Source organism: Zymoseptoria tritici, chromosome 7 (genome assembly GCF_000219625.1).
Source record: "Zymoseptoria tritici IPO323 chromosome 7, whole genome shotgun sequence".
In the NCBI taxonomy this organism is placed as follows: Eukaryota; Fungi; Ascomycota; class Dothideomycetes; order Mycosphaerellales; family Mycosphaerellaceae; genus Zymoseptoria; species Zymoseptoria tritici.
Genome location: NC_018212.1, coordinates 290,674 through 317,465, shown reverse-complemented (window position 1 = coordinate 317,465; position 26,792 = coordinate 290,674). Strand labels below are relative to the sequence as shown.

At 54.5% G+C, this 26,792-nt stretch overlaps 9 protein-coding genes across 9 annotated transcripts; 3 read left to right on the top strand and 6 right to left on the bottom strand.

Annotated features, from left to right (window-relative positions):
- Positions 1–5,028: 5,028 nt before the first annotated feature.
- Positions 5,029–6,954, bottom strand: MYCGRDRAFT_94266 (uncharacterized protein; the record flags this gene model as incomplete). Its single annotated transcript, XM_003850550.1, has 1 exon — positions 5,029–6,954. The coding sequence occupies one exon, from the start codon at positions 6,952–6,954 to the stop codon at positions 5,029–5,031; it is 1,926 nt and encodes a 641-aa protein (XP_003850598.1).
- A 656-nt stretch (positions 6,955–7,610) lies between these two features.
- MYCGRDRAFT_94265 (uncharacterized protein) lies at positions 7,611–10,357 on the bottom strand (the record flags this gene model as incomplete). The annotated part of the gene is made up of 3 exons (XM_003850549.1): positions 7,611–7,757; positions 8,203–9,073; positions 10,314–10,357. 3 exons carry the CDS (start codon positions 10,355–10,357, stop codon positions 7,611–7,613), a joined length of 1,062 nt encoding a protein of 353 aa, XP_003850597.1.
- A 1,767-nt stretch (positions 10,358–12,124) lies between these two features.
- Positions 12,125–13,340, top strand: MYCGRDRAFT_94264 (uncharacterized protein; the record flags this gene model as incomplete). The annotated part of the gene is made up of 3 exons (XM_003851233.1): positions 12,125–12,277; positions 12,347–12,365; positions 12,448–13,340. The coding sequence occupies 3 exons, from the start codon at positions 12,125–12,127 to the stop codon at positions 13,338–13,340; spliced, it is 1,065 nt and encodes a 354-aa protein (XP_003851281.1).
- Positions 13,341–15,093: 1,753 nt separating this feature from the next.
- On the bottom strand, positions 15,094–16,538 carry MYCGRDRAFT_94263 (uncharacterized protein; the record flags this gene model as incomplete). Its single annotated transcript, XM_003850548.1, has 2 exons — positions 15,094–16,301; positions 16,367–16,538. The coding sequence occupies 2 exons, from the start codon at positions 16,536–16,538 to the stop codon at positions 15,094–15,096; spliced, it is 1,380 nt and encodes a 459-aa protein (XP_003850596.1).
- Positions 16,539–18,055: 1,517 nt separating this feature from the next.
- On the bottom strand, positions 18,056–19,915 carry MYCGRDRAFT_110075 (uncharacterized protein; the record flags this gene model as incomplete). The annotated part of the gene is made up of 1 exon (XM_003850547.1): positions 18,056–19,915. The coding sequence occupies one exon, from the start codon at positions 19,634–19,636 to the stop codon at positions 18,056–18,058; it is 1,581 nt and encodes a 526-aa protein (XP_003850595.1).
- A 1,315-nt stretch (positions 19,916–21,230) lies between these two features.
- On the top strand, positions 21,231–21,525 carry MYCGRDRAFT_45243 (uncharacterized protein; the record flags this gene model as incomplete). Its single annotated transcript, XM_003851234.1, has 3 exons — positions 21,231–21,340; positions 21,397–21,424; positions 21,475–21,525. Coding segments are annotated over 3 exons (189 nt in total), but the record flags the coding sequence as incomplete, so codon positions are not given.
- Positions 21,526–21,961: 436 nt separating this feature from the next.
- On the bottom strand, positions 21,962–23,232 carry MYCGRDRAFT_73683 (uncharacterized protein; the record flags this gene model as incomplete). Its single annotated transcript, XM_003850546.1, has 2 exons — positions 21,962–23,101; positions 23,170–23,232. The coding sequence occupies 2 exons, from the start codon at positions 23,182–23,184 to the stop codon at positions 21,962–21,964; spliced, it is 1,155 nt and encodes a 384-aa protein (XP_003850594.1).
- A 451-nt stretch (positions 23,233–23,683) lies between these two features.
- qa4.2 (putative 4-hydroxyphenylpyruvate dioxygenase) lies at positions 23,684–24,739 on the top strand (the record flags this gene model as incomplete). The annotated part of the gene is made up of 1 exon (XM_003851235.1): positions 23,684–24,739. The coding sequence occupies one exon, from the start codon at positions 23,684–23,686 to the stop codon at positions 24,737–24,739; it is 1,056 nt and encodes a 351-aa protein (XP_003851283.1).
- A 1,164-nt stretch (positions 24,740–25,903) lies between these two features.
- On the bottom strand, positions 25,904–26,735 carry MYCGRDRAFT_73676 (uncharacterized protein; the record flags this gene model as incomplete). The annotated part of the gene is made up of 3 exons (XM_003850545.1): positions 25,904–26,055; positions 26,125–26,659; positions 26,715–26,735. 3 exons carry the CDS (start codon positions 26,733–26,735, stop codon positions 25,904–25,906), a joined length of 708 nt encoding a protein of 235 aa, XP_003850593.1.
- Positions 26,736–26,792: the final 57 nt, after the last annotated feature.

Below are 26,792 nucleotides of genomic sequence, written 5' to 3'. Positions count from 1 at the left end.
GCCACGAACATGGTCATGGCTGAACATGCCCTTGAAGGCGTGATATAAGTATCGACTCTCGAATGACCGCGTATTGCTGTCAAGAGCCGACCTGTCTCATGCATACGAGAATCAGCGCTGCAATCCAGGTAGACGTGAGCCAGATGGGGACCATCGGCATTTACACACCAACGTGATGAGTGTGATCATGCCATGGACGTGGTCGTGGCGAGCGAGTCTCGAGACTCTTACCTGATCAATTTTGACACTTACGAGAGACGTACCGTGCGATTCCGTACTTGTAAAAGCCCAGCCGTCTGATTCCCCACACTCCTTACCAAAGCCAATGCAGCGGACCGGCGACGACTTGGTGAATCCGGACAGAGCGGGACCCTAAGCAGAGATGTGTCGTTCGTCGTTCTCAGGAACAGCACAGGAGAAAGTATAAATGGAGCGAGATTCGTTTTCGCAAGTCAACATAAGGAAAGCCAAAGAATACCACCGGAGTGGACATTGCCATCCTCGGATCAGTGATCCAAGACACGCATCCAATCCCATTGTCCAACGCTCCAAGCATGCAGCTCACCCATGTCCTGGTCACCGCCCTCGCCGGCCTCATCTTCCACGCCGGCCAAGTCCACGCCGGTAGCTGCAGCGCCAAGGCTTGCGCCGTCTATGCAAAAAAATGCAAGGGGTACTTGCTACTGTCACGACCATGGCGATGACAAGGGTAAATGTGATGCCTTCGGTGTCGGTGTATGTCTCTTATGACGACTGAGTTTGATGCGAGGGCTGACGTGGTGGATCACAGGTGTGCTTCTACTAAGATCAGTGGTGGAGAGGGCACATGGAGACTGGAAGATGGTCATGGTGAGGATCATGGTGAGGGTGGTCGCCGTCGGTCGAACGTGGTGGTTGCTGAGTTGAACGATTGGTGACAGGGACGAGTGGAGTGTAGATGGAGGCAAGCGAAGGATCTCGGGGGCCGGCTGCATCACAAGGTCCTGGCTGCTCTGACGAATCTGAGCGCGGATCCCGGCTAGTGGAATGAATGAAGAGTATCATGATGGTGGAGTCAGTCCATTTCTTACACTGCGATGACGGACCTCGAGAGCGAAAGCGACATGCGTGAAGGCACACGCCGAAAACAAGGTGACGGCGATGTCGATCCGCAACCGAATCCGACTCTTGCAGACGTGCGAGTTTTCTTCGCTTCGATGCAGTTCGACGCTGTGTGGGAAGCTGATGATGAGCGTGGAAAGGCTGATCGAGCACGTGCGGAATGTTGGAAACTGTTACGCTGCTTACGCATCGGATGGAATGCAATTCGCGGATCTGGCGCGATGTCTGTCGTGCACTCGCTCCGGCTCAACCTCGTCCATTACCACATACCTCATTGGCCGACATGATGCAGCTTTGACGAGATCGCAGATTTTGTGCTTCCAGCTTCTGGCATTCGACGTGGCCGACCGATCGCTGCCGTGTTCACCTAAATTTGGCATGTTGTCGAGCTCCCGGTGCGGTGGAAGTCTGGCCAGAGCTTGAATGTCGTTGAGGGTCGAGGATTTCCTCTTTCTAGCTTGCAGAGGGCGGTGGTGCAGTGAGTTGTTGTTTGTCTGACCTCTCGAAGCGGCATGGCTCGCGATTCGTATCCCGCTCCCGTTCCAAAGGCTTCAGGGACCACGTCGCTCGCATAACATTGAGCTTACCCTGCATCGTAGAAGCAGATTTCCACGCATCAATCACAGCGTCTGCGCCAGCGCCACGCCGACCGCGACCGCGAATACCACAATCCAGAACCCCCAGAACAACCACCCAATGACTCCGCACCCACAACAGCACCAACAACCGGCTCCCCTCTTCTTCAATCGTCGCCTCGTCCGCCTTGCCTCGACGTCCAGGGGGAAGGTCATCTCTCCTTGTGGCTCCGGCTCCGGCTCGGCGAACTTGGGAAGAGAAGAAGAACGTCCCGCTTCAACGTCAAAAAGGTCATTGTCGTGGCGATGAGGATGATAGATCTGGTGGTCGTTGTCGTGACGGTGGAGATGGATGATTTGGATCTCATCGTCGTCGTTGGAGCGCGCTTGAAGATCTCCTAGGCGGTGGAAGGAGGAGGGGGATGTGCTGCGGTAGGTTTCTGCTTGTCGACCAGCAGGAGGTGTAGCATGACTCCTATGATCTCCAGCAAGGCGACGGAGGGAGGTTTCCGACCGATCCGGCCAGATGCTTCGCACCGCGGCTAGGGTTTCTGCATGGCTGAGAACCGTCGACGAGACTGGTAATGGTGCCTCTGCAAGCGGGTCATTTCGAGAATATGCTGGTAGAGCCTCTTCTTCTTCTTCTTCGAGGAGATGTGATCTCGGGACTTCTTCCGATGGGGTCGATAGATCGGGATAGTCGCCTCTTATGTAGGCCGGAGGCAGAGGACGGAGTGTGTCGCGCATCTTGTCGAGTTCTCGCTGCGTGATGCTACATGTGAACTGGAATCTGTTGGAAACATGGTTGTTTCATATCCAGGATGGCGTAGATTGGTATGCGATCATGTGAGGTGGTGAGGCCGCCCTATCTAAGCGAGAAACCGGGCTGTGCGAAGCGGGCTGTGCGACGAATCACAAGTGAATGAAGCTGAACCGTGGTCTTGGAGGAATCCTTCGCAAGCCACAAAGAGGACAATGCCACTCACTGCGAGATTCTCGGTCACGATGATAGCATGAGTCCGACTTCTGTCTTTGTGTCCGTGTACGATGTGGGCAGATCGTCTGACAACGACAAGAAGAGGATTTCCGCCCAGCATCGTCAAAAGTCGATTCGATAGCTCAGGTTCCAGCACAGAGAAGACTATAGAAAGGTGCATAGCGATCTCTGTCTGACCTTGTGGCGGGTAGAGCGGAGGTCGTTGGCGCATTGATGATATATGAATGAAGCGAAAACGGTATTGTCGCCCTTCCGTACGGGCATTGTCGAAAGAGGGTCCTTTTAGAGACCACCACAGCCGTCTTTTCTCCAAGTATACGAACGGCAGATACAGTCGCATTCCACATTTGACTCCCCTCCAGCCTTGCGTAGACTTGACTGTCAACAACGCATCAGCGCGAAAAGGCTCAACAGAGAAGAAGCTCCCCTTAACTCCTCCTGTCGAAGCCCACAACCGACTCATTTTCAAACCACGGGCAATCAATATCCTTGGGAGGTGCATAGCTGCGTTGGTCAAAGGGCGTGTTTGGGAAGATGCTGATGTTGAACGTCGGTGGGACGGTAGATGGGTGGAACAGATTCTTGTTAAGCATCTGCTTGCAAGAGGAGCAAGTGTTTGTCGAACAATATGCGCTCATTTCTCCTTGGAGTGGGCAACGGCTGCGCATTGTTAGCTGGAGATCAGCCTCAATATCCCTCAGTGCAGCTAGAACCTTCCTGCTCGAAGGAATCTGTCTTGCAAGTGCGTTATGTGATCGTCCTCCGTCGTGCGATGGCCGAGACAGGGCGAAACTCGGAAAAGGCGAACTGGTCTGGTCCCAGCTTCAGCGCAGTCTCGAGACGCTCCTACAGCTCTCGATAGCGGAATGCTCCTGCTCAACGTCACAGGCGATGACAAGCGTGTGCAGGTTCCACACGCAACGCCAGCGATGCAGACAACCTTCCCACGTGCACCGCAGGAAATATAGCCTTCGTGTGAACATCTCCGACCAAGGAGGACCCACGCCTAGCATCCAGCGTGTCCCATCCTACACAGTCCTCCTCCTTCTCATCGACCATGATACTCCCCGGCCGGCCTCGTCTCACTCCAAGCAACTCCCGCACTTACACCAATCACCACAACCCAAAACAGCACAAAGTTCCAAAATACCTTGCCACCGCACCCACAACACCGGAATCTCCTCCTTTTAGGATTCCTCGACTTTCGTTGAGCCTCCAAGTCGGCTGAAGTCGTCGCGGCGATGCTTGGGGCTTCCTCTTTGCTCGCCGATAGAGGACTCGCAAAGTGCACGTACCGCTGTGTGCTCGTGGAATGGATCTCGATGGGATCGTTCTGAACTGAAGCGGGTGGAGGTTGGAATTCCGGCGATGGGTAGGACGGCGTGAAGAACCAGGACCGTGAGGCAGCGGGAACGGTGGAGGTCGGTAGGGCTTCGCCTTCGTTGATGGCGGGTAGAGGTACGGCGGTCGAAGCCATTAGGGATGTCGCGGCTTGCGGCGTTCGTGATGCTACTGCAGCTGATGATGCGAGTGAGCTGTAGCGGGAGTAAGACGGCGGGTCATCGTCGGAGTCGGAGTCGTAGTCGTACGTCGGGTCAATAGGCTCGGGTACTTGTGGTCTTGAGGAGGTCTCCGTGGCAGGATGAGGGCTGGGCGAGCCTGAGTGAGTACCTCGGACGTAGGCCGGTGGTAACGGGCGTAATGTCTGGCGCATTCTGTTTCGTTCTTGTGTCCTGTGAATTGTTCTTTGAGTACTTGATGGTCATTGAGCGTACAGGATGGCCATATGTGATATAAAGCGTCGGCGTGGGGGAGGCCGCTCGAAGCGAGTGGCTCCATGACTGTGTGCAGCGGGCTGTGCTAGGAGGTTCAGTCGAGAATTTCGCTTCGCAGCCAGTCGCAACTTCGCAAGAACGACCGATGCAATAAAGTTCCGACCTTTCGCAATCGCTCCATCCGGCGACTTTCACAATGGTCCACTTGCAGGGCTGTGCTATTGGCGGTATGGCACTCGGACTATCAACTTGGTTGAGAATCGGAACGTCTGCCCTTGAAATCCCGCCTCAATCGTTCAGATTTTCAACCAAGTTGCTTGTCGGAGTCATTTAGCACGGCTTCGAAGAAACCGGCTAAGCCTCGATGTGAAAGCTTAAATCCGCCGTCTCAAGCCATGACTCCACTGCGACGCCTTCGAGGGCGGTGCATGGCAGGCCTCAAACCATGCCGTATATCAGTCATCGGCTCGATGACGCCTTCGGAAGCAGTGGCTTGCCGCATACCATGTGGCGATCGAATGTCGAGAGTGGTCTTTTCCATGAGAGATCAGGCCTGCCCTCGCGGACTGTGTCATCGAGCTCAAAACAGACTTGTCAAACCCGGAAATAAGACTCCCTCCTGCTTCTCTACCCTTCCTTTCCTCACCACTCCATCTCCGCCCTGCACCTCCATCCCACCATACGTCTTATCCTTCCCCACAACCGCCCACTCCCACCCTCTCCTGTCCTGTTCCACACCCAACAGGCCCAGCAACATTCCCGCCTTCCCGGGCATAAACGGCGTCAAAAGGATGCCACATACCCGCAAACTCTCCGCGGCGAGGTATATGACTTTATCAATTTCCCGTTGCATTTCTTCCTTGCGCTCGGCGGGCATGGCTTTGTCGTTCAGGAGTTTCTGGGCGAGTTCCCACGGCGCAGTAGCTTGCAGGAATGCATTGGTCTTGTAGACTGTGTGCATGATCGCCGCCAACGCTCGGTTGGGGTGCAGCGCCCTCATCTCCGCGTCGGCACGGGAAGGCGTGAGGCGAATGGAACCGTAAATTCCACGATGTAACCGATCCGTCGACGCCAGAAAAGCAGGGAATCGAGCGCCTTCTTCCGCCGGCGTGGTAGGAGGCACGTTGTCTTCCCCTTCGAGGCTAGACTTCGTGGAGTGCACATGCTCGGGGTGGGCGAAGCGCTTTACTGCTCTGCGAACGTTCCAGCCCTTGCCTCGCATGACTCTTGCTGAGAGGTTGCCTAGTCCGCCTTGCAGAGCCTTCTTGTACTTTTCAATAATGAACTTGTTATCATAATCCGCATCGTCTTCGATCCCGCCTTCATGCACGAGATACCATCGCATGGCATCCACTCCAAACCGTTCAAGCGCAAAAAATGGCGAGACGACGTTGCCCGTGGACTTTGCCATCTTCTGTCGGCCCAGCGTCCAGTGAGCGTGGGTGAGGATTTGCCTGGGAGGGGGCAGGTCGAGCGCCATGAGAATTGCGGGCCAGTAGATGCAGTGAAAGCGCACGATGTCTTTGCCTACAACTTGTACGTCCGCAGGCCAACCTGTCGAGGACTCCCGCCCAGGTGTGAAGGGGTAGCCGATTGCCGTTGCGTAGTTGAGAAGCGCGTCGAGCCAGACATAGATGGTTTGTGATGGGTCAGTAGGGACTGGGATTCCCCACTGAAGTCGTTCTGACGGTCGAGAGATGGAAAGATCCTCCAGTCCGACAGAGACTTGATTGATGACATCTTGCATCCTCGTGGCCGGCACGATGAAATCAGGATTCGCCTCGTAGAAGGCTAACAGCTTGTCCCGGAATGCACTCAGTCGGAAGTGATAGTTCCGCTCACTCGTCCACTCCACCTCTTTTCCCGTCTCCACGCTCGCCATCATCTTCCTACCTGTAGGCGGGTCGACCACCATGTGCACCTGGCTCTTCGGATAAAATGTCTCGTCGCTTACGCTATACCACCCTTCATGTTTGCTCTCGTAGATGTACCCTCTTTCATTCAACATCTGCCATGCATACTCCACGCCATCTCTATGTTGCAAGTCCGTCGTGCGGATGAAGATGTCGTTGCTCAAGTCCACGCTGGCGGCGAGATTGCGGAAGACGTCGGCGCCTTGGTCGCAGAACTCTTTCGGGTCCACACCGGCGAGGGCAGCGGCGCGTTGAATCTTCATGCCGTGTTCGTCGGTTCCCGTGAGGAGGATGGAGCGATGGCCTTTCATTACTTGCCAGCGTTTGAGGACGTCGGCGAGGATCATGGTGTACATGTGACCGACGTGCGGGGCAGCATTGACGTAGAAGATGGGAGTCGTGACATAGTAGGGTTTCGAGGGAGTCTTATCGGTGGTCGAGCGGGTAGTGGTCGAGGAGGAGAGACTTCGCGGCCATAGTCGCTGATGGCGAGGTCTGCAGGATTGACAGACCCATTGTGGACGCCAGCGACGTGCTATGAGAGACTGGAGAGGATTGAGGGTATTGACGATGGGAGCAATCCGTTGACGCATGTTGCGGAGAGGGAAAGATAAGAGGTCGAGGTCGAGTTCGAGGTCATATTTGGCGCGTCGAGCGTCGAAATGGACGACGTGAGGTGGAGCTGGCTCCGGTTTGGCCCCCACGCTTATGGAGCGAACTACGAACTACCGCAAGGTACCATACCATACCGTATTTCAACTTCAAGAATGCCACATACAACGACGAGATGACTTCAAGCGAACTCCGATGACTTTCCACGTCAGGTAGAACTATACCTTTGCGCTCAGTCCCATCACCTCTCTTCCCACCTCATCCTCCGCCCCGCCCCGCCCGACCCGCAGCGGCCACTTCACTCGGCAGCAAGCCCACCTGTGCAAACGCCGAGACTTCCACTTCCCCCCACGAGCATCCGCGCCCGCGCTCCCTCCTCGTCGCTCGTCTAAACGTAGTAGCACCACTAAACCGAGATCACGTCAGCTCACGTATTCACACCGTCCGCCAGCACACCACCACCGCTCCAGAAAACAACTTCGAGACATACGTTGCTGCCCTTGCTTCCACAAGTACCGTCCTTCCAATGAAACCCGATCTTGGGCGGTTTGTTCTTGATGGGACATTCGCACCATTCCCCTTCGTCGTCGGCGCAATTGTTGTCCTGGCAGCTGCCTTTGGCGTGAACCTGGGCGGCTTAGAGGAAGCCGGCGAGGGCAGCGAGGAAGAGATGACGGTTGAACTGCATGTTGGCGAGTATGGTGATGGTGGAGTTGTCCTGATGTGTCGGTGTGACTCGACGGATGGTGTTTGCTCCGGTCGTGGTGATGGATTTGTTTCTTGCCTTGAGGCTTCAGCACAGGACCGAGCTTTGTGTCATTCGATCCGCCAGCCTTTCGACCTGATCAACGGATGAGCGAGCAGGGATTTTCTCGTAATCGATGGCACGATTGATGTCTCAGACGATGGACTGCAACATCCAGGATAGCGAATCAGGTCCGCGGCAGGAGCTACGGTGGACATCGTGCATACAGGAAAACGTCCAGCGAATGCGAGCATCATATTCTTCACGGTCTTCCCATATGCATGAGGACCTCTAAAGGTAGTATCCGCCCATGGAGTACTCCCGAGCCGATACGACCTCACAAGACTGTCGATACCCGCTGGAAAAGATTGTCGATTGAATCCTGGTGTAAGCACTGCTTCGTGTATGCAGCCCAAACTCGATACAGGATCATCATTGCTATGTTGCTCGAGCTTCTCCACGCCAATTTCCTGATTGTTCATACCGCCGGTGGCTTCGCGTTCGGGTTTGCGTTGCTCATATGTGTCACTGGCGTCTCGAGCACTTCGCCATCGAGCTCAATCTCCACCTTCTCATTGTAGAAACAGCAAAGTCCTATCGCATCATCAGCACTCTCCGAATGGCCGAACCGACAGGAAAGCAAGAACCCACCCTCAATCTTCGCACACTCCAGAATTGGACTCCGATAAAACCACACCACATCCTTCCACGCCTCGCCACCAACCTCCACGGAGTAATACTCCGCCTCGCCCTTGTACGGACATTTCGTGCGGGTGTCACTCTTCCGAAGCACAGTCCCGTCAATCGCGCTCAGAGGCATGTAGTACCTCGCTGGCAATCCGGTCTCGTAGAGGTGCATGGATGTGGTTGTTGAAGCTACGACTTGGCCGCCGATACGGACTTTGATCGGCCGGGTGGATAGCAAGACATCAACACGTTTAAAGGGGTCCTTTGGGTTCACGTAGATGGGTGTGGATTCTTCGTACCAGGTGTCGATGGCGTCGAAGGGGATGCGGACGAGATTTGATAGAGAGGTTGCAGAGCCGGAGAGATTCGCGGAGAAGGACAGGACGTTGGGTATGGTGCGAGAGGCGACCGTGAGTGTCAGGACTTGTGCGATGCGGGCTTTGGTGTTGGGATCGTGAATTTCGCTGCCAGGCTCGCTGGAGAGAGCTGGGTCCTCTAGCGCCTTCAAGGGCAGGTATAGCTGAGGGTAGTAAAGGTGCTCCCAGACGAGCACCGCGGACGTGGTTTTGATGATGAAGACGCCGGCATGTTGTAATTGGATCAGGCGCGGGGTGGGCAGGGTTTTGTGAGGTCCATTGGTGGCAAGCTTGATGGCGAGCTTCTGCAGGCTGAAATGGATCAGCTACGTTCTGGTCGTCTCATTGGGGAGTGTCACTCGTCGCCCATGGTGGAAACGAACAGTTTCCGTGATCGACGCTTGGGCGATGTTCGATAATTCCGGCAGAGGGAAGAGAAGACGACGCGCTCTCGGGTTCTTATTGATTCTCCCAAATCACGGAGATGTAGTCCGGACGAGGGAGATACGTATTTTGGAATCCGAATAGGCTGCCCCCAGCGCCAAATCCCTCGACTCGGGGACTAATTTGAATAGATTTGAGCACAGTATTAAACGGGACATTGAACGGGACATTAAACGGGACATTAAACGGAATCTCGTAGGGTGACCCTGACGTTCTGACCCTGCCGTTCTAGCTTGTGACCCTGCCGTTGCTGCTTGTGTAAAAGTAAGATACGCCCGGCGGTATACAGTGTACGCGTGAATGCAGCGCTAAGCCACTTGTAAATTTGAGCGACTAATCAGACGCGAGTAGCGGCCAAACTAGTTTTTGGCTGACCACCTGCAACTTTATATTGCGCTGCGCGCAACAAAGTGCTAAAGACCCACAAGTAAAGCACTTGCGGGCACCTATCAAATGCATCGTGCTGCCGCGATCCTCAATGCAAGAGCATTACCTTAGGTAATCAGCAAGTGGCTGGTTGAACTACCTTAGCTTCACGTGGAAAGACCTCGCGCACGAACTCGGCGGTTGACGATTGAGACGTTGAGAGCAGTGTACATTGCATAGCGACCTCATACCTAGATGAAGCATATGAGGCTCTAAGGTATTCACTCTATTACTCAGGTTTCGTTCAGCTTACCGCTTCTCGTTTATGTCCAAGCAGGCGTGACTGCGTGAACTGATGTCGTGAGAGCATCTGCGCATGACCGTTTTGCGCGGATGGGGTGTTAGGGTTAGGGTTAGGGTTGAGTCGGAGAGAGAAGGCAGAGGGTCAAGAGACGGAGAGTTGACGCAATATCGAGGAAGAACCTAAGTCATGGGACAGACGACGAAGAGAAGGAGAAAGAAGAGGGTGGGTACGAGTGCATGATCGTTCGGTCAGCTGATGGAGTGGGAAAATGGGGAGTGGACAGTCGCAAGAGCCGTAGACGAGAAGAGACAAGACAGAAGACGTATCATCAGTGGTCTGGCGATGAATGTTGGCGTCTGAAGCTGGCCACTTTAGGCGGAGGGCTCTTCTGACAGCGAAACCTGTCCGGTCGTGCGACATCCAGTTGAACGTCGATACCATTCGGTTTGTGGTCCTTCGAAAGGAGTCCTTGACCAAGCCATTGCGGAATCGATGCCCAAGAATGGGTTAGACCATGCGGCGCTGCTCGGCTACAGACAAGCGGCACTTTGTTCCGGCATGTAGGTATCCTGCGGACAGACGAAGGCATAGTGGCGGGTGAAGAAGGCAGACGACCAAATCCACCACCATAAAGGCAGACCGGTTCGACGCCTCTTCATGCGTCACCGCATGAGAAAGAGTTCCAAACGCCGGCACCCGCCTGTCTCTTCACTTGTGCCGGCCTCTTCTGGTAGAGTTCGATCGGAGCTCAGTCGTACGGAACCACGTGGCACTTGTCCCCGCGAAAGATTGTAAGTTTTCGGTCTCATTGGACCGTCGATTACGTCCAATGGTCTGCACCGCTGCGGCACTTCACGCCGTTCATCACGGTCTGTGTTGATGGAAGACATGTAGTTGCACATTGCAGGGAATCGGCGTGCAGCAGCGAGCAAGGAAGTGGTTCGAATGCGGTCGGTTGCGCCATCCCGTTGCGCGGACGAGTCAGGATCCTGGTAGCTGGAGAATGATTCACTTGCTTGGTGCTCCTTCCTAGTTTGGTATATTAACATATATCAGACTGTTGTCGGGGGTTTTCCTTCCCTTCGTCTGCATTGCAATGCTCGTCTCAAGGGTTTGCGCTTTGTTTGGACTGCGAGGCTGTCACCAATTTTGCACTCTTTGGGTGGCCAGTCTCTCTATAGTTCCTTGAGCATGAATTTGGACATATGTGTACATTGGTTATCTCCGCTTGCGAAGTTGTCTTGGCCATATTGCTTACCTGCCCGTAGCTGAGGATCATGGCTTCCACTTTAAGCCTGCTACATCACAGCCGAGCTGCCAGAAGCGCCACTCAACAAATGTCCCGTGTCAATTCAACCATTTACCGCGGGTCAGACCAAGCGCCTGGAGTTTAGTTGATTGATATGGAGCTCAGGCCCAGCGGAGACTCCTGCAACCTGTTTCTGTTAGCCCTGCAAAACTTAGTACTGCTACAGTGCTACTCAACTTCGTCCTGCCGTACTACTTTGGGTTTCTTCTCCGTCAGGATGACTGCTCGTCACGAGCTCTGAGCGCGGCCTCTCGCCAACCAAACCCCACCAGCCCTACGATGCGTCCATGTCAACGATGCCCGACGAACGTGCCACTCAAAGTCCTCATCGGGCGGCAATGGTCATTCTTTGCCTAGCCCAGCAGGTCAGCTGCACGGCTACTCTATTTCGACCACGATATGTGCCGAACGGAACGGGTGCTTTGATTCATGGGCATTGCCTTGCCAAGCACCGACTCGATGTAATGCTCGAATCACAACAGCGTATCGCGATCACTGTGTCGGTCTGCGGTCAGATCACCACTCGCAATAAGGTGCACAAGAGAAACTTGTCGTGCGACATGAGATGGACAACACACTACCCGCACGGCCGCTCAGGGTGGCTCAGACGGGCTCAGCAAGGCGAAGAGTCCATACCTCGTTGGCCGCGGACTGGGTCCATCCAGTCGTTTGATCGTCACAAATCACACCCCAGCGTAGGGTGACACCGCTAGGGCTGGAAGCGATGTGCCATTCATTCCTTCCCCGTCCAGCACACACCGCTTCAAATATCGTGCGGCGACTCACCCGTCGTTGTCGCCTGTTATACCCATCGCATGCCTTCCGTTTGACCATCCATCCGCAGGGCCCATCCAGCGACAACCCTCATGTCTTCAGACATCCCGCAGTTCATGCCTCTCGTTGCGCAAGACTTGTCTCCTGACTTCCGCTTCTTCCATCGATGACACTCGCTGCCATCGACGTCGACACCGACAGTCGAGCATCACGATCATGGCAGAGCAGTGGCTACCTCCTCGCTGTTCATTGCATGCTGTTCCGCAACCACAGATATGCGAGACCTGTACCAGCATCGCTCGCTTCTTGTATCAGACGGGTGCGTGGATGAACAATACCGCACCAGCGCCACCTGGCGTACAACGTCGGTCGCCTACAGATGGTCCAGTTGTTCGAAGCGATGGTGGGTCAGCCAGAGACCGGGGTTGATCGAGACTGACAGGTCAACAGGATCCCACCGTAACCAAGACGCTCTGAGACGACTTCCAGTTCCCATGGGTCCATGGTGGGTGGCCAACCCCACCGTCAGGACCACCATTCTCGACGAAGCAGGAGGCCGGCCTCCCTTAGGACATCCCTATGCGACGTCTCTGGAGCTTGACGAGGATCTGAACACCGCGCTTCCACCTCGACCAAGGGGCATGCAGACCAGGCAGCCCGCCGGCTACCCAAGCATCCAGCAGCCAGTGCAATCGAACGGCCAGATGCCATCCAGAAGGCAACCAGAGTCACGTCCCAGCGGGCCAGGAGATCAGGAGCCACAATCCAGACGTCCAAGGGACGGCCGACCACGACAGCAGTTCGGCTCGCAAGGCAGACCCATCCTGTCTCGACGACCAGATGGCGAGTCTCCATACCAGATGTATGAGCAGCAGGCTCGGCCTTCCAACGACCAACAGTATCGACAAGGCCCACCATCGGACGATACCGGAGATCGACAGGAGCAGAACAGGCGTTCGTACTCTGGCCCACCACCGGCGCGCACCGACACCCCAGGCAGACGTGTCTCTGGTCGAAGCCCAGGCCGCCATCGTGCCCCGCCCGTTCGTCGTGGGATTGCGACTCCAGTCATCAGCTATGCGCTGCCGTACAGGGCTGCTCGTCCACCTAGTGACACGTCTCGCGAGTCACGACCGTCGTCCAGGCGTGCGAACGCTGATCTGTATCAGTCACAGACGATCACGTCGGCAAGACGGCCTCAGCCGCGCGATGCTAGCGGTCCTCCTGATCTGGGTCGTCGTCGGCGCACGGCTCCAGCACTTTCATACACCAACGCTGGTCCTCCCGGCGTGGCTGCGTACCGACAGCGGAGTCGTCATCGAGCGCAACGGACGAGGTCTGGTGCCGGATCTGACGAAGAGGACAGCTCTGATGGCGACTAATAGCTGTGCTTCGACAGCCATCTTCCCGTCCTCCCAGGCGCTGGCGCTGGCCCTGTTGATAACCATCCAGCGATGTTGAGGCTCGGCCACAATACATGAGGCCTCGCTTCTCCGACATCGCGATGCATATGTCGGCTACCCTTTCGAACAATTGGCTGCGACCAGCGGCTCTAGGGATGCCCATTCCTGCCCGCATGGAGTCGAAAGCATATATGCTGGGCTGGTAATGGTGGAAAATAAGTGCAGAATCGTTGAAATTGCTCCAGATATCGACGTGCGGCCCTCAAGAATATATGCTTGCATTCATATACCTGGCGTACCAGATGATGGCGCTGTTCCACGCGACGGTGCCAAGCTCCGAGTGTGTCGAGAGAGAGCATCATGCCATCCCATACGGTGTTGGCCCGCGATGGAGATTACGTAGAGCTTTGGCTTGTTTCACTGTCCGGTCCCGGCTCACGTCTGGCAGCAGCGCCGACGACGCGTCGCTTCCAGGTCTTCGTCACTGTCTGCTTGACTGAAGTTTCCGGTGATTGCGCAGTCCGCAGTCCCTCGATTCGAGTTTAATCGCCATGGCGTCCTGGTTCGCATATTGCATCAAGCTTGTCCGATGCATTCTTGTCGGCGTTGTCCGCTCAAAAGAAGCAGAAGCGCAAGCGTGGACAGCACAGGAAGCAGGACAGTCGAATTGGGACTTCGGATCTGGGGCAATATCAAGTACGATACATCGAATGAGGAAAGACAGAAGTGTTATGGTAGTGTAATAATTTTCTGCGACCTACCAGTCCACACTCACAGATGACTATGACTCCAATGAACAGCATTGGCATTTCTTCATGCGCATCGGCGTTCGCCAATCCGTCCGCTCACGGTGACCAACCAGAAGGAAGGCGACCATCAGCTCCGACTTCCATGTACCAGAAGCCGGCCACCCTTCCACAGCAGCACGTCGCGCCCGCAAACACGCTCCGGATCCTCCAAGAATGAGATGTACGTCTAGTAAATAGTCCTCACAATGCCACCCGTGAAACCTTCAAGAGATCCCAGAGCAAAAGAGGGTGGAGAAGACGAGGCGCTGCTTACGCCTGAGATGATTGATCTTCCACTGATTGATGAAGTAAGCTTGGCAGGCACTGTAGGGCCAGGAAGCAGGCAAATCGTGGTGTTGAAGGAGGAGATGAGAGGTGGATGAGGTGAAGAAGAGAAATTTGAAGACATTGTGGCCGCGGTGCTGGAGAGAGGGCGTCGGGATACATTCGTAGCGCCGCTGGCTGTCGTCCTTGACAGTGCTGACGCTGAGAATCGTATCAATCGCACTGTGTCTCTGCCCTGCGCCGGGTCTGGAGATGCAATGTTTTTGATGGATGTTGGATGGAGGAAGACAAGTTCAGTGGTCGGAGAGAAAATAGCGACGCCAATTTTGCAAAGCCAAGAATACGGCCGACTAGAGGCTCAAGCTCGGATAAAACTCAAAAATAGTGTGTTTTAGAGAGTACAAAAGTCCACATTCTACAATCAAACGACTCGGAATGATCTTCCGTCAGGAAGCTGGTATGCCACCTCCATCAGCGAGAAGTTCTGTCGGTCAAGTCGATGACGTGGGAAGTGAGGCAGACGACATGAGATGGCAGCAAGGTGAAGCTAGCAACACCGCCAGAAACAGTTGATACAGAATACAGATTCCAAAGGCTTCATTCATTCTGACATGAACTTTTGTGCCAACCTCCGTTCGCAGCACCACAGGCAGCATATTCTACATCCTCTGCGCAAATCTCACGGCCGGCGCGTCCCCAAGCTCGTGCACAGTGACCACATTGACCAAAAATGTCACGCCCAAGATCGACGGACCAGCACCTGCAGGCTGCACTCCCAAATGGCACGACTTCTCGTTCCGCGGCAAGATCATCGACTCCTTAAAGGAGAGATCCGCTCCACCCACAGTCAGCACCAGACCCGGTAAGGTTTGGTCACACGGGACAGTGTAAAGGCCAGAGTCTTCTTCCAAGATCGGGGCCGGGTCGATAAGCTTCGCCCACGGGTAGAAGACCTCGTCCGGGATGTTGGTCAAAGTCGTGCCGGTGTCGATGACGAGGGTATGATTGAAGGCCTTGGAAGGGGCATTTATTGGATCAGGATTTTCATCGTCGAGGAACGAGAAGACGGTAGGTTCGGCATTGCCGGACACTGGGACGATCTTGAAGCCGTCGGCGTGGATGAACCATAGCTCATAGACGAGCTTGTCTGGCTTGCTCTCCCAGTAGTCTCCGACCCTGAGCACGGGAATAGACGCGGTGTAAGGTCCGACAGCGACATCATCTGGTTCACCGCCGAAGATGAGTTTTCCACAGGCACTGCCATCCGCGCCACCAATGCCGGAGAGGTAGTATGAGAACTTCGGCGCGAAGACACCGTCCGCTACGGCTTTTTGAATGACGGAGGGGTACCACGTGATGTCGGCCACTTCGTCAATATCCCCGCCGGTCTCTTTGAGTTCAGACAGGGAGTAGTAGGCTGGATAGGAGTAGGCCAAGCCAGCTCCAAAGAGGCCGTAGTTGTTATCCTCCTCGTTATCAATCTCGCTCGCGACGCCGGTGACGACTTTGGGAATGGTAAGGCCTGATCCCACGAAAGCAACGTCCTGGTAGCCGACCACACCAAGGGCACCGAGCTCACCGTTGACGTACGAGGCGTGGAAACCTTGGTCGGGAATGGCTCCACCGGAGAACGAGAAATCGGCCGGCAAAGTCTTGGTCTCGCCGCAGGCTTTGCGATCCCGATGAGTGATATTGTTGATGTTCCCGCTGATGTCGTCCACGCATTCCCATTTCGCGCCGGGTACCCAGAACGGAGTACTGCCCGTGTCGAAGAAAACGGTCAATGGATCGTCGTTCCCGAACTGAATGTTGATGCCGGGTACACGGCCATTAGCCATCCAAATGAGGTCGGTGCTGTACGATTGAGCTGCACAGCCATCTGTCAGAGTTGATCAGGATGACGCTGAACCACCTTCATTTGAGACATCTCACCTTCGCAGGGCTCTTCGTCTCGTTTGCGGAGAGTTAGAGGCCTTCCTTGTGGTCGTGTGGGAAGCCCCAAAGGCATTCGAACTGCGTTGTACCCGTGCTGACGCGGTGGAAGCGAGGTCGCATCGACGGAAGCGCCGTAGAAAGCAGCAAGGGAGATCAAAAGAGTGTACATGTTTGAGCGCCTGTCGAAACAGGTGAAGCGAGCGTGGAAAGGACAATTGTTACAGAAGAAGGAGAAGAGAAATGAGAACACACGCAGGATGATGAGAAAGAATCAGCGGGGAGAAATTGAAGAGATATAGCACCTGAGCGCGTGAGACTGTGAAATGTCAACACAAACCTTGCCTGGGGTTGATGACCTGATGACAAGGAAGCGGGCAAATTACAGTATTGTAGGTAAGCCTGGACATCTTCCTTGAGCCTGCAGAGAGGTAAGCACACGCATGAATCGCGATCCACGGAGGAGCTCGGTCGATAAGTACGAGCAGCCATCGAAGCTGAAGACTGAGCATGTGGTAGTTGAGAAGGCGTAGCGGAAAGATGTGTCGAGAAGAGGGCTAACGGAAGCAGCCGAGCTTAGTCATTCGACGTCTACTGTGAAAACCTCTCATCAGCGCTCCCTTCGACACCTCTTCTTCCTCTCTTCACACTTAATGATGAACGCATAATCAAGCTCCAGTATCCTCATATCTCATGGTCTGGCGGTTCATATTGGCGTCCAAGAGTGAAGTCGGGGAGTCTTCTGGGCATTCGGGGCAGGATCTTACATCAATTGAGGTGCTGCTCTTGCTTGGGTTTTATCACTTGTTGTGGAGGCTTCGTACAATCCTTGTAGCCGATACGTTGGCTCACTAGCAGGTAGCGATATGGAGAACGGTTCTCATCAAACATGACGACGATAGCATCAAGAAGCACAGCACGCGAGGCACTCTTTACAATGGCATTGAAGTTGATTGTCATTGCAAAGGGGCGGTATTTCATCGTGCATTAATCTACCAAGATGAAGCTGATGTAGCCGATGCACCCGGCCGATTGTCGCCGAGCCTGGGATGATGTACCACGCTCAACTTATGAGAAGGCTGCCGGCGAAGGTCGTGAAAATCAATTGAACCGCTGCAACGTATTTGTTACTGCAGGACACTCAAGCGATGGCTCTCGACTCCATTGACCTCCGGTCCGCTGCCCGCATGCCTCATCCTCTTCTCAATCTCAACGGACTCTCAGTCCGGCGTTTCCGTGCGAAAGGCGGTTCCGCCTGCTATTTATTGCCGCTAACGTATTGTCTAGTTGAAAAGGATGGGCGGGTGCTGCGTGTCGTGCGGCGGTGGCTCTACGCGTCTCCTCATACCATGCCCTGCGTCTGCTGGGTGTCTCTGGGTCCAAGGAAGGATGTGGTGGGTCTGTACGAGGAATCTCGCCAAAGTATCGGCGAAGTGAGGCTGGGGAGTACAACTGTGGTGGCAGAGGGTATCGGTAGTGCTCTCCATATTCGATCCCAAGTGGATAGCCGTCGGGAATGGGTAGGAACTCGAACGGGCCTCTATAGCGAGGACGGCGTTGCTGGTTGGTGCGTATACGATGAGGATCATGAGGCTGGGGTCGACTGGCGCTGGGGCGGGAGCGCTGCGGTGAATTCGCGGGATCTTGGAGACGGCGCGGGGAAGCATCAGTAGTAGCTGTGAGGTCAGATTAGCATTGCTTGGGCTTCGACAATTGGCAGGACAAAGCCCACCGATCAGTCTCACTCTGCTCATCCGATTCGTCAGACCCGTCACTGTCTTCCTCGCCTTCGCCTTCGCCTTGCACGACTTCTGACTGGTCGTCGCTGTCATCGTTGCTCTCTTCGCTATCTGGGTGAATGGAGTTGTGCATCGCGCGTTGCATCTCCTCTTCTTCATCGTCCACTGGAGAAAAGTTGTAACGTCGGGGAGTCGCGCCGTCATCTTCGCCATCATCAGACGACTCTTCACTTGACGAGATACTGACAGCTCTCGAGACTCTCGCTCGCGGCCGCTGGCTATTCCGCTGCACCGGCTCATCGTCCGAATCAGAATTTGAAGAGTCATCGACGATCTCGACAGGAGACTGACGTGCTGGCCTTCGAGTGACCAAACGTCGCCGGTTGGGAACTTGGACTTGCACATCATCATCTTCATCGTCATCATCCGACAAGACGACCGGAGCATTCCTCCTCTGTCGCCTCGGCGCAGCTTGTTCCTGCACTGATGCATCCGACAGATTGTCCTCGCCGGTGTCGTACTGTACGACATCATCATCGATGAAGCCCTCCATCTCCGGATCTTCCTCGTCGTCGTCGGAGCTGTAGCCACCATTTGGTGGTGTACTGTAACCCTGATTCCGTAGCTCTTGCATGTCCGCTGCAGTGATGTACCCATCTGGTCCTGGACGAATCTCATCATCGTCCAAGGTGGCATCTGAGTCTGGGTCTGGATATTGGAAGCCAACATAACCAGGGTGGTCCTGCGCCAGCTCATGATCTACATCACTGTCCTCCTCCTCTTCCCCATCCTCGCCAGAGTCGCTACTCATGTAGTCCGAGTCATCAAATTCCGTGCGCACCCTCACGTTGCAATTGTTGCAATGTCCATCTTCCACCTCATGCAAGCACTGCGGACACCTGTCGACGTGATCGCTAGGGTCATGTATTGCCTGCAAAGGTCGCCTCAAGCTGCGCTTGAAAGCACCCATGAACAGTCCGCCTTTTGAATCATCCACATTCGCCTTGTCCCTTGTCACGATCTCCGCCTCTTCATTCGCCATCTGGTAGTGCTCTTCTGATGTCTCCCCGTCAGGTAGAAGTTCGCTCCGCTTGACGAAGATGAAGACCATCTCTTTGATCAGATATGCTGGGGTTGGCTGCTCTCGAACGATCGTGCGGCAGTCCGGGCACGTTTTCTTGTGATTCTGACCCATCCACTGCGAAAGACAGCTGTAACAGAAGGTATGGCCGCACGTGAGAGTGTAAGGCTCGTAAAGGAAGCGCTGGCACACTTTGCAAGTGATGATATGTCGCATGTCGTCGAGGTCGGTGTGAAGTTTGCGGAGGGACTGTTCGTGGTGACAATTCTGCTGGATGGTCTCCTCCTTCGGCTGAGCATCATCGGTGACGGCCACTTTGGCAGGTGAGTCCGATTTGATGGCTATCGGGTCGAGCAGCGTGGTGCCTACGGGTCTGCCTGCGGTGCGAGATATCTTAAGTCGCTTGCGTGAGCTGCCCTCGGCTGTCTGAACACTGCCGTCGGTGGACATTTTGGTTGTGGTGTGCCAAATGATGGCAAGAAGATCAGTGAGGTCGAAAGATCATGTGGCGGTGATGTGGGCGGAAGCTGTGCTCTTTGCTCGGAGGAGGGGTGAATTGGACGTGCGGCTCGTGATCCGGAACCGAAGGAGGATGTGGTCAGCTTGCGGGAGGTAGAGAGCGTGACAGATGCTTCTGGGAGTGGAGCACTGCCAGCCGCTGTTCCAGGTTCAGGAGACACACTTCTCGCGGGAGAAGAGGTTTGAACAGAGTGCAAACGATGCTGACGAGGAGCGCAGTGTTCAAGTTGAGGGCACGCGATGATGAACGTGTCTTAGTGTGAAGTAAGGTAAAGTGGAAGCGGGCTGATCTAAGGCTTCCAAGGCTGAAATTACGGAGCGGCCTCCGCTCTCTTTCACATGACAATGGTCCTCCGTTAGTGAATAGTGCTGCAGACGTGCCATCTGTTTCCCACTGAGCATACCCCTTCGCATATGAAAGATAGCCTCATACCATTGCAGCTCCTCCCATGATCGCGATCCCGCGTCTCCTCGTGCCAGTGCTAAATCATCGACAACTTCCGTCCACCGCTCCATCGTCCTCAAGCAAGCGTCGAACCTGCGCACGTCCGTAACGCGCCTTCAGACGATCATGCGAGCCTCAAAGGACACTCAGCTAGACGTGATGAGCGTGCGATGTATCCTCAAAAGTAACGATCAGATGAACCGCGAGACCGCCAGCTCCTCCGCGGCGTCCTTCAATGCAGTCCACAGTACAGTTGGATATCGGTATAGAAATTCCGTGGTCACCCGGGTCCTTTCATGTCGGCTCAGCATGCGCCACAGTACGAGCCGCCCGCTGAACGATGAATTCCTCATCCTTGAACAAGCGCTGAATAGTCGCCTCAGCAACCCATAGCGAAAACTTGCCCATCAGCTCAGTCTGCAGCTCCGTGGACTTATACTCCGGATGCGCCTCAAGGACATCGAGGATGAAGTCGCGATGCTGCTTTTCGAGCTTGGACGGGCGCCCACCCACCTTGGGAATAACAGTGCCAGTGCGATTGAAGCGTGTGATGCGAACCCAGATGGACGTTCTTGAGCCCCTGTCGTTTGCTAGCAGGAGCTTGATGATGTCGTCGTGCGGTAGGCCGGCTTTCAAGCAATGCTCTATCACGAGTTCAAGTCGAAGTCGATGGTGTCGAAATCGCAGCTCCGGGTCTCTCGAGCGGGCCGAGCTTGATCACTCAGGCTCGCAGAAACCACTACGTACTGACGAATGTCCCATGGCTCAGAAGTGGGAATGCGATGTCTTCCAATGTCATGTACGAAAGTGATAGAGAGAAAGAAGCTGGCATCGAGAAGGTGATCACGCGGCCACTCCCGGCGCTAGCAACGACAAAGTCTCGAGTGGCGCTCTCGAACGTCTCATCAATGTCGTAGCACATACTACACATCCATCAAGATACAACTTCATGGCGGGAAAGGAAGACGAAGAAGGCAAAGTAGAAACGGCTTGGGACAAAGGCGGCAAGAGATTCTCGAGGTGTGTCTCGCACTCTCCTCAATGTGAAATCGGGAATAGGTACCATCTGACGACCAGAACAGCAAGCAAAATAGCGAGTACTTCGATCCATGTCAAGAAGCAGCGACGAGAAGTCTGAAATGTCTAAGAAGAAACGGTGGTGATCGGAAGATGTGCCAGGATTACTTCGAGTAAGTGCTGAGCGGGAGTGTTAGGATGTGGGCTTTGTACTGACCACTCGCAATAGTGCGTATAAAGAATGCAAGAAGTCATGGGTAAGGTGCTTGCAACTAATTTACATCGTGTCATTATTAACCAGTCGTAGATGGAAGAGATGAAGGAGCAGAAGAGGAGAGAGGGAAAGTCCTGGTTTTGAAGTTGCTGAGCTCGCTTGAACAATGCGAGGCGACAGGCAAATGTGCTTCTCACTATGCCGAATGCTATCACAGACCCGTCGGCCGTGAAGAACAGAGTCCGACTCCAGATCTGGAAAGCGAAATGACAAGGGCTGCCACGGAGGCACGATCGCCTTGGAGGCGTACAATTGCCGATGAGTATCCGTGTGACGAACATGGAGAGCAGCATTGACCACGAAACATTTGGAGCGGACGTCCCTCGCTGGCAGCTGGACGCGAGCGAAGCTGAAGTGGTATAGTATCATCGCTTTTATTGGTATAAACTTTTGAACAATCCTCCGCCGAACCATGCCGCATCAATCATTCATTCAATCACAAGCACTTCATGATAGTCGCCCATATCATACCCCATCTTTTCCAACCAACGCCATATCGCACTTTTCAGATCCTCGCTCCTCAAGCATGCCCATTAACACCATTCGTAGCTTTCACCTCTCCCAATTTCTCACGTCTCGCCGCCACGGCGTTCGCCAACTCCTCCAAAGTGGTCTCCGTGTCCTCCCACCCAATGCAAGCATCGGTGATGCTGACTCCATACTTCAACCCCTTCTTGCCCTCAGCCGGAACCTTCTGCGCACCCTCGTTGATATTTGATTCGATCATCACGCCCATAATCGCCGTCTCGCCGCCGCGGATCTGCTCCGCCAGGTCTTTTGCTACCAGAGGCTGATTCTTGTGGTTCTTCAGCGAGTTGCCGTGAGAGCAGTCCACCATGAGGAGAGGTCGAAGGTTCTTCTTCTCCAGTGCTGCCTTTGCCTCGGAAATGCTGCCGGCATCGTAGTTTGTGCCTTTGGTTCCACCGCGCAGGATCACGAAACAGTCGTCGTTCCCATCTGTACCGACAATGGCTACGTTGCCTGGCTTTGTCACGGACAAGAAGTGGTGAGGATGTTGAACAGCGCCGATCGCATCAATGGCAACTCCCAGCGACCCGTCAGTACCGTTCTTGAAGCCAACCGGGAAGGAGAGTCCTGAAGCAAGTTCGCGGTGCACTTGAGACTCTGTTGTTCGGGCTCCTACAGCTCCAACCGAGAGCAAATCCGCGGTGAACTGTGGGCTAATGGTATCCAGCATTTCCGATGCAAGCGGCATGCCCTTCGATGTGAGGTCGAGGAACAACTGTCGAGAGACACGAAGTCCCTTGTTGATGTTGAAAGTGTTGTCGATATCCGGGTCGTTGACCAGTCCTTTCCATCCAATAGTTGTTCGAGGCTTTTCAAGGTAGGATCTCATGACAATGAGGAGGTCCTTCTCGTGCTTCTTTTTGAGTGTCATAAGGCGATCGCAGTACTCGAGTGCGGTTTGCGGGTCGTGGATGGAACATGGGCCGACCACAACGAGCAGTCGACGGAGAGGATCCTGGCCGTGGACGACTGAGACGGCTTCGTTGCGACCTTGAACAACGGTATCGATCGACGCTTGCGTTTGGCGAATTTCGTGTTGAAGGAGATCGGGCGGTGTGAGAGGTGTCATGCCCCGAATGCGCCAATCTTCCACGCCTTTGCGGTCACCGACTGCCGGGTTGGGCATGAAGAACTGGAAGAGTCAGTATGCATTGGCGGGGTTGTTGTGGAGGTCTCGAAGGGGATGTGCGACGCGCTTACTTCGGAGGGAGCCATGTTTGCGGTGGCTGATCGTACAAAGGAGTAGAGTGAAAGGGAAGTGGAACGAGGTCGAAGTCGGTGAAAGTGAGAGCAAGAAAGATATCCCCACGCTGTCCAGAAAAGCTTCCCATGTGAGTCGTAGAATCGGACCGGGGAAACAAGGGTCCCGCACGGAGACAGGTCCGCCTGGTCGAAATCAATCACATCACCTCCAGAGGTCATCACTGCAATAAATGCTACGTTGCCCCATGTTTCGACTGATCATGACAATTTCAGCAAAGGCAGGACCACTTGCATCGTACGCGGCCATGAAGGATGATATACCAAGTGCAACCAAGTCGTGGAAGCGTGGACGAACTTCAAGCTCTCCAAGAAGGATGACGTCGAATCTCGTCAAGAGGTAGGAGCGATGGCGTTACATGTGCTGTAAGACAAGCAGTCTACCACATCCTTCTACTACATCAATCGACCTACCATATTTTCGCCCCGACAAGACCAACACCTTCGCCAAAGAATGTCTACTTCAACGCTGTCCCTCTCCTCCCTCTCCTCCCTCCCTCTGAGCTACGCCTCCTGTTCGCTAGGATGCAAACCATCCCATGACGTTCCCGCGAGACTCTCAGCCATATCATCCGCAGGCTTCACAGGCATCGAGCTCTCCATGCCCGACCTTGTGTCCTTCGCGCAGCAGACCAGCAGCTCTGGAGACAAGATCGACGACCACTCCTTTAACATCCTCGTCAAGGCCGCATCAAACCTCAAGCCCATACTGGAGAAGGAAGGCCTTGAAGTGATGCTTCTACAACCCTTTGCTAACTTCGAAGGCTGGCCTGCAGATTCTCCCGAGCGAAAGGACGCTTTCCAACGACTTGAAGGCTGGACTCGCATCATGCAAGCCGTGGGCTGCAAAACACTACAAGTCGGCTCGACCGACACTCCGACATCCAAGATTGGCACCGATCGCTCCCGTTTTGTGAGTGACCTACGAGAATTGGCCGATTATCTGGCAGAGCGGGGACTGCGGATTGCGTACGAGAACTGGTGTTGGTCGACGCATGCGCCGGACTGGGCGGACGTGTGGGACATCTGCGAGAAAGTCGATCGTGAGAACTTCGGCCTTTGCTTGGATACGTTTCAGAGTGCAGGTGGCGAGTGGGCAGATCCGAGCACGCAAAGTGGGCTCGTAGAAGATGGGCGGAGCAAGGAACAGGTGGAGGCAGATTGGAAGTCGTCCTGCGAACGCTTGGCGCGCACGATCCCGGCGGAGAAGATCTACTTGCTGCAAATTTCAGATGCGTACCGGATGAAAGATCCACTGGTCGAGAAAGATGGAGTCGCACCTCGAGGGCGCTGGAGTGGAAAGTTCAGGCCACTGCCATACGAGGGCTATTTGCCTGTTGAGGACTTTGCCAAGGCTGTGCTGAAGACGGGATTCAGGGGCTGGTTCTCGTATGAGATTTTTGATGAAGGCAAAGATGGTAAGGGTAAGGACTACGACTTGACAGAGTGGACGAAAGCTGCGAGGGAGTGCCAGAAGAAGCTGGTAAAGGGGTGTGCGGACCAGGAGTAGCGGACGATGTGTGAAGTGTCGAGTCAATACTCGGGCCAAGTGGCATTCGGCTTATGCAGTCATGGACAGCCAATCTCAATTGCGGCTTCCGGTGACAGTCCGCGTCTTGCTCAGCTACATCTTTCGTATCCAGTCATAAGGCATGACAAATCCTGCTCATCGACACTGTGCCATTGTGACAAGCACAAGTGCCCCGTCACATCCAAAACGATGGGAACACGCTCCTTCCACATTAGGATATATATACTTGCTAGCGCGACTCGAGTTCGGACCAGCACGAGTGTCGCCCATGCGCCATCTTTGCGCATTGCCGGAGATTCAGTCTTTTTGGAGCAAGGAGGACGAGCTTGCAAAAAGCAAAAGGGCAAAAAGAATCCAACTTTACCATACCAGTTCCACACACAGAGGAGATGCCAAAAAAAGTATCAAGGTGAAATTCTCCGCATTCGCCAGCCATAGTCATCTTATTACCGTCCCATATCCTTCACCTCCACACCCGCACTCCGTAACGTCTCCCACTAAGCTTAGTGTTCGAGTCGGCATTCGGTAGGATCCTCAACCCGTTCAAGAGGACTTCCACTGCACCAAGTATGACTAGGCTTCGAACCGATCCGATCGACCTGATTGGACGTTCCAAGTGGGTTCTCATATACAATCCTTTGATTGCGTTTGCTCCGAGATGCGCCCTCGCGGACTTGGATGCTCAAACGCTGTGACAGCCAGCGGGGCGGGATCGGTAGCTTCCGGGTGGAAAGGTGGCGTTTGTCTCGGGAACAGGACGACCAGCAGGACGACCAGACCTGCGACGGGGAAGGCGACGTATTGGAATCTCACAGCTAGCTCGAGTTAGTAGCAACACTGAGCACAAGATCGTCTTCAACTCGACATACCTGATGGCCTGAGTTCGCTTTGGTCTTACGCGGCCCATGACCGCCACTCAAACTGTATCTTCAGAAAACGCAGACTCGCCAGTACTTTTCAAATATCCTCGTAGACTGTCCTTTTTGATGTCTCTCTGAAGGCCGCAACAGTCCGCATGACATCAGCTGCAGAGTGGAAGGCATTTTTCAGCATGAACCGAGATTATGCTTTATGGTCTCGCAGCATCATCAAAGATTAGAGATTATAAATATGGACTTACTGCAGCCTCATATACACCACGTTTCATAACGAAGGTCTTGTCCTGTCTCCCTTCCAGAATCCCATCAACTCGCCTGTTTCCGAAACCCAATCTTGTACTCCCATGACCGCAGCTTTGGCCATGCCCGTCTGTGTGTTGCTCCTCTTATGTCTCGTCTTGATCGCTCCTCCACCCCCTGGCATTGCATATCCTCCATATCCACCACTGCTCATCCCTGAAGGCTCCGCACCGGCACTGACGAAACTGCTGCCTTGTCCTGTAGCGTACTCACTCCCCATGCTCGGCAACACGTTCTCACCCGCGCTAAGACTGACGAACAGAGCAAAGGGCACCAGCCATACGTTCAGTCCGAAGAACGACGCGATCTCAGTGAATGTCGGCACGTCCACACGCTCGTATACATTCCATCTTGCGCTTGATGCACCACGATGATTCTGTCCTCCAGGAGCGTTCGAAAAGTGTCGGAACCAGAGCCAGTGGTTTGCTAGGACGAGAGCACATGATGCGAGGAACACCGGATCGGTGAGTTTGACCACGGGGAATCGTCGCAGGTTGAGGCTGTAAATGATGTGGGAGGCAATGCTGAAGATGGAGAGGAGTGGTGGGAATTTGTCGACGATGAGTAGGAGGACTTGGAGGCCGATGACGAAGTAGATGAGGCGTGTGAGGATGCGTTTGGCGATCACGCTGTGTTCTTCGACGAGTTCGGAGAGGTAGTAGAGGCCGGATGCGATGGCGAGGGTGAGGAAGAGGACGCCCAGAGCGAGGCCGAGATAGCCCTGTGGGAGAGTGTTAGCGAGGAGGACGACGAGACTTGGGGCGAGAAGGCCATACAAGAAGAGGGAGAATCCACATGCTGAGAGATGGTTGTGAGAGAAAAGTGTGAAGAGGATGTCGAGGATGGTCCTGGTC